Below are 13,212 nucleotides of genomic sequence, written 5' to 3'. Positions count from 1 at the left end.
ATGTATTCCATATATTAAACCATTATTATTAAACCTTTCTCAGATATATACTTATGTTTGCCTAGCTTTTAAGAACAAGTGTCTGTTATATGGAACTTTATTTCATCTCTCAGACCTAGCCTATTTCCAAGCCTCAAACCCCAATTTTAGGGATTAGATGTTGCTGTATGCTTTACAAATGCTTGATGTACGGATATATGGATATGCGTGTGTGTCTGTGCACGTATTTCTAAATATGTGGCCTAGGAAAAATGTGTTTAGACCTTACTTTGCACTTACTAGCTGCCTAACTTTGGTCAGTAACTTGGACTCTTGGGCATCGGTACCCTCGATAAATTGTGTGTAGCATTCTATTGCCCACACGGTGTTTCTGGTTACCCTTTTCACGAACTCTTCAGTGACATGTAAGAAAACTGTTAGAACACTTACCAGAAATACTAAAGAGAAGTTTATTTTAATGGAATAAAATAAAAAAGTAGCAATTTTTGCATGTGTTTTTAAGGAAAAGAAGAGGTGGGTAAGTACTGATGAATATTTTGTTTTGTTTTTCTCTGAAACGATTTTTTATTAAACAGCAAAGCAGAATTGCAACACAATTTTTAAATGTTTGTAAATTAGGTCACAAGAGGGATGCGGAATGTTTGCAGTATGACTGTCATGTATTCATACAGCTAAAGTCGTTTCACAAATCATACTTACATCCATACAATCATAAAATTATTCCATGATTAAAAGTAGTCCAAATCTAATAACCATAAACAATATTAGTGGATCTCTCTTCCTATTATACTTAACATTTTAACATTACTTCTGACAGATTCCCTTTTAAAATGGAACCTACAACTGATTTTTAAAAAAACTGTTTAGTAAAAAGATGCCCAAAACTCTGCAAATAGTTGGACTTATAGAAAATTCTGAGAGAAGCGATGAGATGAAATACTGAGGAAGATTATCAGTTAGTACACATGAAAAACTCTCCCATTTTCTTCATGAATCAGATGCTAACGAACTCTTAAGGGTTTTTGCAAAAAATGATCTTCTGGGTGCTATAAATAAACCTTAAGAGACCAAACTCTTTGTAACTGTACTCTTCTAAATGTGGTTCATATTAAGATAGTCAGACTTAATCCGCTTTCGTGTATGTTAACCCAAGAGACCTGATCTGTGAAGATGTCAACACAAATTTGGAACAAAAACATTTGGAGTTGGTTACTACTACTTACCAAGTATTTCTCCCATCCTATTTCTGTTTTCCCCAAGATTTTCAATTTTAAACATGCACAATCAGAGCCCATTTTTTTTCAGATACCAAGTTGATTATTTTGTGCAGAAGGAAGTACTGAACAACAGAGTTTCCCAATTTGAAAATTCATAGTTTCAAGGAACAATCTTCATTTTTACAGTCTTTGTTTTCAATTTATTAAAAGAAAACCAACAGTCCTATCTTATTACTAAATATAACAAATGACAGGCCTTAGCTGAGAAAATTATTTTGATAAAGTTTCAACAATGAGTTCAGTTTACTCTCATGAATAATTAGCTATTAAAATTACTTTTACAAATGTGGGACCAACTTTTTTCTTCCTAAGAGGAAGGGAAATGGGAAGGGAGAGGCAAATGGAAAAGAGACACAAGATGGCGGACAGGATACATATAAAGCTGTGCATTCAACACATGATTTTGGTCACTTTTTCACAACATGGTAGTTATTTTCTTGTATCATCTTCTACTGAGCCTATAATAAAAGACACTGCTACAACTAAAAATAAAAGCAAATTTGATAAAACTTTCATTTTCAAGTTTTCATAAATATATGCAATTCTAAGTATAAAGTCTCTACATTTGTACATTTTCATAGACTAACATAATACACAAACCCAGAGAAGTCTCCTGTTATGCTCTTAGTGCTCTAGATCTGCCATTATCTTCACAGATAGTCAATGAAGCCACAAATAACAGTACTGTAACTTTTGGAATCTATCCAAGTTTTAAAGAAAAAAAACCCCAGCAATTCCATAAAACACAGAGGATATCAACCTCTTATTTTCTTTTGCTTTTGTGCCAGTTGTTTGAAAAACACTAGAAGCTGACATGAGGCTTTCTATATACTGTCCAAGAACTTGGTTTTCTGACTTTAGCTTCACATTTGCTTCTTTGACTGCATCACCTCTTGCAGAGAGATCCTCAAGTGTGTGTTGGAGTTCTAACAAACACTTGATTAATAAGTCATGTTTTTGTCTCCAATTCCACCTGATTTTCAGCATCAACTGCATCCATGTCAGCATTCATCCTCGGGTAACAAACTTTTGGGCATTGGACACAAAATTCTTGATGAATGGTCTGTAGTTTGAGGGGCCAGGAGGGCGAGGGATTGCAAGGATGCCTCAGGCCCAGACACTTGGACCAACTGACACCGACAGCTCCACCTTCTCCTAGTACTGATGAAAATTGATATCATATTGTATATAAACAATATTTACGTTTTATTTAGCTCTGGTTGCACAATGGTTAAAGCACTTGGCTGCTAACCAAAAGGTTGCCAGTTCGAACCCATCAGCCACTCTCCAGTGTAATTTGTAATACAACCAACAGATAAACTGCGTGTGTATAACTAGCAAATAAATGACAAGAAAGGGGAATATTAAAAATAACCAAAAAGAAGACAGAATTAGAAAGGATGAAAGAAGATAGAACAAGTGAGATATATATAAAACTCATAGTAAAATGAACACTTTGAATTCAAATATATAATTATATTAAATTTAGAAAAACCTAAATGATCCAATAAAATTAAATAAGATCAGAATAAATGTAAAATAGTTAAACCTGATATTGTTAAAAAAAAAACTACACATATAACAACATAAAAAAGTTGAAAAACTAACTAGTCACTAAGGAAAGAAAGCTATATTAATACCAGAGAAATAAAAGAATGTTTTTCATTAGATAAAATGTGGGAAAATTTGTAATGATAGAATTCCATTCACTAGGATAAACTAACAATTCTAGATTTTTATACAACTACTAATATCACCTCAAAATATTTAAAGCAAAAATTGGCAGGTTCAGGCTAGAGATTGATTTATTTTGACTGGAAAAAAAACAAAAACAAAAAGTGACATTTCTAGCACATATCGTTAAGAGACTGCGATAGTAACAATCTCAGCAACAACAATAGCTAATGTTTCTTAAGTGCTGACTGTGTGTCACGCAAACTGCTATGATCTGATTAAAGTCATTCAGTCATTACTTCATATACCTCTACCCATCTTTCCAAATAGGGGAAAACCAGTGTCACCCACAGGACATCTAGCTTTTGAGATATTCCGGACACCTTCTCTAAACTTCTTGAAATATGTATGATTTTGACTGTATTGCCTAAATAATTTTGATTACTATCTCCACCTTTGCATTGCTGTTGTTATTGTTGTTAGGTGCCATCGAGTCACTTCCAACTCGTAGCAATCCCGTGTAGAATAGAATGAAACACTGCCCAGTCCTGCACCATCCTCACAATCATTGTTGTGTTTGAGCCCATAGTTACAGTCAGCAGCTCCATGGGAGAAAGATGTGGCAGTCTGCTTCTGTAAAAAATTTACAGCCTTGGAAATCCTATGAGGCAATTCTACTCTGCCCTCTAGGGTTGCTATGAGTCAGAATCAACTCAACTGCAGTGGGGTTTTGATTTCAACAGGTTTACTGGCATCAGCCTGGAATTTGACTAAATATTGTTGATTGTTGTTGTTAGGTGCCATTGAGTCGATTTTGACTCACAGCAACCCTATGTACAACAGACTGAAATACTGCCTGGTCCTGTGCCATCCTCACAATCATTGTTGTGCTTGAGCCCATTTTTGCAGCCATGGTGTCAATCTATCTCATTGAAGGTCTTCCTCTTTTTCACTGACCCTCCACTTTACCGAGCATGATGTCCTTCTCCAGGGACTAGTCCCTCCTGCTAACATGTCCAAAGTGTGTGAGATGTAGTCTCACCATACTTGCCGCTAAGGAGAATTCTGGTCTCACTTCCTCCAAGACAGATGTGTTTATTCTTTTGACAGTCCATTGTATATTCAATATTAGCTAAACCTTTTTTTTTATTCAAGCTCTTCTTACAAAACATGCAACCAACTAATCATGAAATTTTACTTCATGGCTTACTCATTTATCATAAAAAAAAAGTCCTCATTCAAGCTCTTATTTAGATCTCAATAGTTTAGTTCTTATGGGTTTGGTTGTGATATTATAGGGTGAAGAAAGACCATAGGAGTTTTTAAGCCTGTAATAATAAGGCATGTGTAACCTGATGAATTATGACATCTCATTCAGAGAATCTGTATTTCAAAACAAGTTACTACTGACGCTGAAATTTTTGAATTGGAAATTAGTTTCATGTTGCTAAGATAATCACATCACCTGAGAGTGTTCTCAATCTACTTTTTATTAATGTCAATGCTCTGAAGAGGCTGGAAGAGGGAGATGGTGGGATTTAAAGCACTCTGTTTTGGATTGTTTTGTATTCTCTTTGCCTCTCATATTTATACACCCGTCCCAGACAACGTCGAAGAAAGCTGGAAAGTAATGGCCTTGGATGCAACTGCTAAAACTTGTGTATTTACGGTAAGATGAACATTTTTTTCTCCTGGAGATTGGGATGTCTTGTTGTCTAAGTACGAGTACTTGTGCACTGTATTACTTCAATTTTGAAAGAATCATTGTTTGTTTGTTAGGATAAATTAACTAAATGACATTAAGTAAATAAAACACTGCATCTGTGAAAAGCAGAGTGAGACAGAATACTTGCCTGCAGAGAGTTTGTGTCTAGACAGGTTTGTACCTGTTTGATGTTTAAGGAGCTTGTTCTTTCTGTGGCTTCTGTTTGTTCATCTTCAATTCTAAATTGCTGGATTTCAGGGATTATCTGATTTAGGACATGCAAGGGGGTTTATGAGTTCCTGCAAACATAATTCCTTTGTAAATGGGAGAAAAGGTGAGAAGTCAACTTTTTGAGTTCTTAGAATGTACGGTACAGGCTTTGTATAGTATATACCTCCACTCATGCCTTCCTATCCTTGCAATTATTTTAACCAGTTTAGAGAGGAGGTGAAAGAGGTTCTGAAGATCTCATGCAGTTAAAAAGTGACAATTTCAGAATCTGAACCCAGGACAGCCTCATTTCAAATCCCATGCTCTTTCTGCCAAACCAGGTTGCTCCCAGAAATGTTCTATGATGATAGTGATAATAACCAAAAACAAATAAACAAACCCACGACCATCTGTGACAGTGACAATTGGAGGCTGAATGAGAAGGCAGCAACAGCAGTCGATGATCAGATAGGAGAGCAACCGTAAGAGGGAGAGGCTGTCCCGTGGTGCTTCTCACTGTAATATCGGTTCTGTAAAACTACAGACAGTTCCCGCCAGTGTCTGCTAAGTCCTTACATTTGTCCCTCTAATCACTTATCTCTTCTAGTTTAGGAGTATCTTGAAGTATCTATGGTTGTCTCTCTAATTATCTTCTTCCTAACTGTCCCTTTCTCCAATGCTCTTACTACTTGATTTAAAGTAAGATGAAAGAATATGTGGGTAAGCAAGTCAGGCTGCTCAGAGGACCTTGATCATCCCACATGCATTTCAGATTCAGAGAGCCTTGTGTTGATGTCATCATCAAGATTAGAATAGTCTCAGAACATCCAACTCTAAAATTCTACTTTTGCATTCTCAACTACAATTTATTTTTGCCATTGTCTAGCTATACTAAAATTATGCACTTTATGTATTTTATATTGAATATGGATTGCCCTTTAAAAAATAATAGAAAAGCACGTATGTAATTGCTTTAAAGATTATTCCAGTAAATTTAACAGTCTCTGGTTGTTCAAGGGAAACAATTTGGTTTTCCTGTTCTTGTCATGGCTGAATTTTGTAACTAAGAGTTCTGATTCCAGAAAGAATAATCACATTTTTTTAACATATGAAAGGGAAGTAAAGAGTAAGATTCTTGACAAAATGGTCTTGAAAAATAAATTCTTCACCATGTCAAATTGGGAGGCAGAGTTTGGTAGAAGACTGCATATGGTTTTGGCAACAGTCCAACACTTGACAATTTCCTTAACCTTTTATTGTACATTTTTTGACCTGTGGGGATACTAATAATAAATATCTTTCAGAGTTACTCTGAAAATTAAAAATCATGTATACTAACCCCAACAGCACAAGATAATCTCTAAAGGGGTAGCTTTCATTATTGTTCAAAAATACTTAAGTATCTATTCCAAAGCAGAAAATGTGAGAGACAAGGCAATTTGCAAAAAAAGTTTAATTCTTAAAAACCAATTCACCAAATGACAAATTAGCTACATTTGCTTATTTCCCAAAACGTGCTTTAAGGAATATTCTACTTGATTACATTCAATTAGCATGACATTCTTAAGAATTCTCATTAGTGGATAGGACAAGATTTATTGAATATATACCGGTGCCAGGCACTCTTTTACTTGCTTTGAAAATCCTGGTTAAGAGCTCCGCTGCTAACCAAAAGGTTGGCAGTCCAAATCCACCAGCCATCCCTAGAAAACCCTTTGGGGCAATTCTACTCTGTCCTGTAGGGTTGCTATGAGTGGGAATTTGACAGAATGAATGGAAACAAGGAAGCTGGGGTGGAGAAGGGGAGTGTTGACACATTGTGGAGTTGGCAACCAATGTCACAAAACAATTTGCGTATCAATTGTTTAATGAGAAATTAATTTGGTCTGTAAACTTTCACCTAAATCACAATGAAAAAAGAAAAAAATTGTTTATTCAAAAAAAAGAAAAGAAAATTAAAAAGGGAACTATAGCAACATGTCTACAAAAACAGAAGAGCAGTTATAAGACCTGAAATTTTTCAGATAAGACTTTAGAATTAAGAAATAATTAGAACAGGAATAAAAGAAACTGCCAGCAAATTGATGCCTTTTGAATGAGATTGACTCTTCATCTAAAATACTGAATACCCGAGATTTTCAAAGGCAACCAGGTTATGCAATAGATCTATACAGTACTACTTGGAAATAATTTTTATAAAATAGTCTATTTCTTTTAATTTACTTGCTGTGTTTTCTTCTTTCCTTTTTTTATTTTCTGTTTATATGAATTTGATGCTATTTAAAGATCGAGATGTTTAATTTTTTGTTTTGTTTTGCCTACAGGCTTTGTTTCTTGAAAAGATAGGCATTATGAGATTTGAAGAATTTCTTTCCATGGTATTCATGCTGGATTATACTCAACCAGTTTCAGATGAATACATCACAGTGACTGATAACACATTTATTGACGTTCCAGTACGCTTGTACTTGCCTAAGCGGAAGTCAGAAACCCCAAGGCGAGCTGTAATTTACATTCATGGCGGTGGTTTTTGTTGTGGAAGTTTCAGTAAGTTCATCATATCATTAAAAAAAAAGGTGTAACTGATTGTATGTTTTTGATATAAGCAATATTTTACGTAAATATGTATATTTATATGCAATGTAGTGATTACTATAAATATTAGATATTAAATAAGGATAGATACATGGATAGATAGTTAGAGAGATAACCCTAGATACAGACATATGTTCTTCGACATACCGTTTGGCAAATAATATCATGGAGAATGTGAATTCAGTTTTTGTTTTGTTTCTTTATTTGGTAAACATTTTCTTCCCCCCAGCTTTCATATTGGAACAATGTAGATCAAATTAAAGTAAGATATGAGCATATCAAGTACTAACTGTTTTTCATTGGGATCAGAATATATTCAGAAGCAGAAACAGTGATGTGAAGCAGAGGTTTTAAATGACAAATCAGAAGCATATGCCACTGGATGCTACAAGACCAAGTTGGTAGTTGCTGGTCACAGCAACACCAACAGTGGTCAAACACAGAAGGCATCCGATACTATTGACTCTAAGAGGAAAACACAATAGTATTACGTATAACAAACTCTTCTGATGAAGTTTCGGTTCCCTAGTTACCTGTGGTGATGATTCTAAAAGGCATATACAGCAAATTCAAATTCTGCTTAATCAAAATAATAAAATTAAACAAATCGATAGAATTGAGGAAAGATGAATAGGTAACAAATGAATCTTTTTCTCTTTTCACCCTCTCTATCTTTCTCTAGGCCTCATTCAATTCTAAATAGTCTGTGAACCCTATTAAATTATATGCAATCCTATAACCCATTGCTGTCTAGTTGATTCCGACTCATAGCTACCCTATAGGATAGAGTAGAACTGCTCCAGAGGGTTTCCAAGGAGCGGCTAGTGGATTCGAACTGCCGACCTTTTGGTTAGCAGCCAAGCTCTTAAGATACATGCAATACAGCCAGCTAAACTTAACCAAATATCAGTAATGAGGATTAGGCAAAGAGAAAATAAGCTTGTAAGTTAGTGAGGCACAAAGACTCAGACTGAGGTACAAAATGTTAGAAAGTGTAGTATGCAATTTTGGCTTTCTGATTTTCTCCTCCTTGTCTTTATTTCAACTGACATCAGAGAAAAACCTAATCAGCTACAAATGCCATGTTGATTTGTCAAAAGAAGGTGATTTAAGTGACTCCGGTAGTGGTTAAAGACGTTATTCAGCTGATGTGCATCATGGAGCGTCTGAAGACCACATGGCTCCCAACTGAGGAAGGATCGTGGCATTTTTACAGCATGAGGAAAACTGTGGAGGTGACCTTGCCTTTCGATTTAGGCAGCAGTATTCAACATTAACCAAAACTAGTGATTGGAGGTCTGTCCTGTTTTTGTGCTCCTTGCTCCGTTTGATTAGTGCAATCCTGAGATCCAGCAGAACAGTATTGCTTTCTCAAGCCTTACCATTTGTCAGTGAGTCAAGGTTCACAGGGTAAAAAAGGTAGAGAGAAGTAAAAGAGAAGTGAGCAAAGGTAGAAGACAAGCGGGAAACAGCCCTCTCTCACGTATGTTTTTTCCTTTTTCAGTCTACAGAGTAAAAGCAGAACAAGATAAACAAGCAAAATACAAAACCAGTTCATTTCTGACACTGAGATGAGAAACCCAGCTCTTAGACCTTAAATAAAGACTTTTTAGTATATAATGAACATCTTAAAACCCATCCTTACAGTCAGCTATTAATTTTTATGTATCAGTCTTATAAGGGTAAGCTGATAGCATGACACCAAGGAATATAATTAGTAAAAGCAGTTCAAGGAGTAGGGAAGATGACGTGATAAATGTGAACACTCTCCCTGGAGTGCTGTGATTCAGAGATGAATTTTATAAGAACTTGGGAAGTAGGTGCTCTGCAAACCCTTCAGGAAATCCATACAAAGATTGTTCTTTCAAAGATTTTGAAAGAACCTGAAACAATACACTTTAGAGCATGCGCTCTGACAAGTAAGGGGGGGAACAGTTGTTTTCTACTGCCAGTAGGGGAACATGTAAGTCTGAAGCCAGTGGCTTTCAAATTTTAGTGCATCAGAATCAGTTAGAAGCCTTGTTAAAGCACAGGTGGTTGGGTCCAACCCACGGAATTTCTGATTAAGTAAGTCGCTAGTGGGGCCTGAGAATTTGCATGTCAAGTCAGTTCCTAGTTGATGCTGATGCTTCTGGTTCAGGACCCACAGTAGACTAGACTAGGTGGCTTCTGTGGCGCAGAAATGCTGTAACGTGTACCTGGTCAGCTCTCTCATTCGTGTCAGTGACTCTTCTGAATCTGGGTCACTCCAGGCCTCCTAACCCCTTCGCAGTCGTCCGGAGATTACCATTGCAGAGGAAACAGAGGCTATAAGGAACTGTATGCTCTGCAGGTTTACACTTCTCACCCCCGGCTCCATCCTTCCCTTCTATAAGTTTAAGAACTATCCCAAACCCCATCTCATTTTCTTCCAATATGCTCAGAGGAAAAGCGATCTCCCCTTTTGACACAATTTGTCTTCCTGCTTTTGTGGGGGCACACAGCACTTACCCTACTATTTGACTTTATCATCGTATCTGTGACAATCCTCTGTCTCAAACATTTAGTTTTGAGTTGATGCCTAAACATTCAATGGTCACTTTCATATTAAAAAAAACAAAAACAAAAACAAAACACACACACACAACATGTCACCCTGATCCCTCTCTCCAGTTAGTCCTTTGTCATTTCTTTCCTTTCAGACTCACTTCCCTACTCCCTGTTTTCCTTCCTGTAATGAATTCTTCATGCTCTGTAATCTGCTGCATTCGATAAAGACCACTCTCTTCTTCCTTGCCACTTGATGCTTCTCCCTTTGTTTTCTATGACAAATTTCTCCCAGACTTCCTTCTGGCATTTGTTGTTATCTACGCCCCACCTCCTCCAACCCCTCTTACTCAAGAAAAAAAAAAAAAAAAAGGCAAGATAATAGATTCTGTAGACTTAACACCTCTTAAATGTTGAAAACTAGCAAAACAATAGTCTCCAGACTTACACTTCTTAAATGTTCTTGTTGCCCAGGTTTCTCTCCCCGTCCTGGTTTTGACTCCACATGCTCCTCTTTCCAATCCCTTACCTTCTCCAATTTTCCATGGACTACTGGCATCCAGTTCTGTATCTCCTTCTCTGACACAATTCCTGAGATCTGGATCCATACATACAACTGCCAACTGGCCATGGACAACTGGAGGAAAATAGACATTTGAAGTTCAATAAGACCAAGCAAGACTTGTTCTCGTACAAACATCCTCAGAAAACAAAGAAATAAACAAAAAAGACCCATCCATCCAAATCCGCAGCTCATCCTCTTAAATATGCTCAGGAAATGGTAATGGCTACCATAGTCAATTCTTTACTAACCTCCCTCTTTCCTTACCTCCCACATTCAGTTATCATATTCCATTCATTCTATTTCCACAACACCTTGGCCTGATTAACACAATTTAGCACTTCAAGATCTTTTACTGATATTCTTTGCTAAGGCCTCTGTCTCTGCTTGGTAAACTTCATTTCGTCCTTCACTCTTGGTACTCAGGGTCAATCACGCAAATCTGATCACAGGATTCCTTTGCTCTAAATTCTTCAGTGACTCCAATTACTTACGGAAAATAAATCTAAATTCCTTAGCATAGCATTCAGTTTTCCCACCCCTACGTTCTTTAACTTTATTTTCTTCTGCCAGTGCTCTCTTCCATATTTTTGTTTCAACCGTGCTGAACAGCTTTTGGAAACCCTGGTGGCATAGTTGTTAAGAGCTACAGCTGCTAACCAAAAGGTCGGCAGTTTGAATCCACCAGGCGCTCCTTGGAAACTCTATGGGCAGTTCAAGAATCAACTTGAGGGCAAAGGGTTTTTTGAACAGCTTTTAATTCCCTAAACATTTCATGCATTCTTCCTCTATGACTTTGCTTTTCTAGAATGGCCCTACTATCTTACCTTAAGAAAACATCTATCCACTCTTTGATGATCAGCTAAAATACCAACTTTTTGCATGGTCTTTTGTGACTCTCAAAAAATGTCACAATTTTTGGACGTGTCCTTTGCAGCTTGCATGTACTTTAAGTTAACAATCATTGTTTTGTTTTAGAATTGTGTTCCAGGCTTGTTTTAGCATCTCCCCAGTAAGTGGCTCATCTCTGATGTTTGAATCTCTGGTATCTAGCCCTGGTGGTGCAGTGGTTAAGAGCTCAGCTGCCAACCAAAAGGTCAGCAGTTCGAATCTACCAGCTACTCCTTGGAAACCCTATAGGGCAGTTCTATTCTGTCTCCGTGAGTCAGAATCAACTGGACTGCAGCGGGTTTGGTTTCTCAGTCTTGGTTTGGTATCTAGCAAAGCGCTTTCTATACAGGGACTGCTCATTAAGTGTCTTTTGAAAAACAAAACAAAGCAAAACAAAAACAGAATACTGAATAACTAACAGGGACTTTTGGTACTGATCTTCAAAAGGACTATTATCCAAAATGTTCTCCTGGTACTTTTAAGTATTTTTCACCCCTTTTATATACTCAATAAATTAGATTGCATCCATAATTTAATTTATATAAGGTATAAGAATGATCAGAATACCCTGCTTCCTGTGTAAGATAAATTAAATACTCACTTCTCTCCAAAGATGCGTACTGATTCCATTAAAGTTTTTATGCTGTTGTTGTCTTTGTTGGGTGCTGTCAGGTCGCTTTCAGCTCATTGTGACCCCATATGACAAAGGAGAACTGCCCCATAGGGTTTTCTAGGCTGTAAATAGTTCGAATCCACCAGCCACTCCTTGGAAACCCTATAAGGCAGTTCTACTCTGTGCTATAGTTTTTGTTTTTTTGTTTTTTTAATAGAGTTTTGGTTTCTTGGTTTGGAATCTTTACAGAAGCAGATTGCCAAAACATTAAAAAAACAAAAAAAAAAAACACAAAACCCCAAACCCGTTGCCATCAAGTCCATTCCGACCCATCAATAGCCCTACAGGACAGCGAGGAATTGCCCCAGAAGGTTTCCAAGGCTGTCTCTTTACAGAAGCTGACCGCCACATCTTTCTCGTGCAGAGTTGATGGTGGGTTCCAACCGCCGACCTTTTGGTTAGCAGCTGAGCACTTAACCATTGCGCCACCAGGGCTCCTTAGGACTTCATAAGGTCTATGAAATGTTCAAGTATTCATATACTCATTACTTGGCACTTCAGTAAGCATAAGAGAAATCCTCACAGATAGGAAAATATTACTTTGTTTTAAAAACACTTAGGAGGATTCCTGATTATTAGATTGATGTCCCCTTCACCGACAAGGTCAACAGTTCGAACCCACCGGCTGCTCCACGGGAGAAAGATGTAGCAGTCTGTTTCCATAAAGATTACAGCCTTGGAAACCCTATGGGGCCGTTCTACTCTGTCCTTCAGGGTTGCTATGAGTCGGAATCAACTGGATGGCAACAGGTTTGGTTTTTGTGGTTTATGTAAGACTCACAAACAACATTTCTTTGCAAGTTTATAGCTGTGTCATTTCTGTGGCTTTTTAGTTACAGGGAGCACCTTTAAATTGATTTTTTTCCGTTTCAGAGCAGACGGCTTATGATTTCCTGAACAGATGGACGGCAAACAGGCTCGATGCTGTCGTCGTGGCGGTGGAGTAAGAGAATTATTTTCTTTGGCTACTATGATTTTTTTTTTTTTAAATTTTATTGCATTTCAGGTGAAGGCTTACAGAACAAATAGTTTCTCATGAAACAGTAGTACACATGTTGTTTTATGACATTGGTTAACAACCCCACAACATATTAACCCT

General features: G+C 37.0%; 1 protein-coding gene across 1 annotated transcript in view; it reads left to right on the top strand.

Moving 5' to 3' along the window:
* Positions 1–4,479: 4,479 nt before the first annotated feature.
* Positions 4,480–13,212, top strand: part of AADACL2 (arylacetamide deacetylase like 2) — a 40,422-nt gene continuing 31,689 nt past the window's right edge. The window contains exons 1-3 of the mRNA XM_004379219.3: positions 4,480–4,620; positions 7,191–7,413; positions 12,987–13,056. Of these exons, the coding sequence (XP_004379276.3) occupies positions 4,480–4,620; positions 7,191–7,413; positions 12,987–13,056 (434 nt within the window). The remainder of the gene's footprint in view (positions 4,621–7,190; positions 7,414–12,986; positions 13,057–13,212) is intronic.

This window comes from Trichechus manatus, unplaced genomic scaffold (genome assembly GCF_000243295.1).
Source record: "Trichechus manatus latirostris isolate Lorelei unplaced genomic scaffold, TriManLat1.0 scaffold00062, whole genome shotgun sequence".
NCBI lineage: Eukaryota > Metazoa > Chordata > Mammalia > Sirenia > Trichechidae > Trichechus > Trichechus manatus.
Note: the sequence above shows the minus strand (reverse complement) of the source record. Positions and strands in the feature narration are given on the sequence as shown.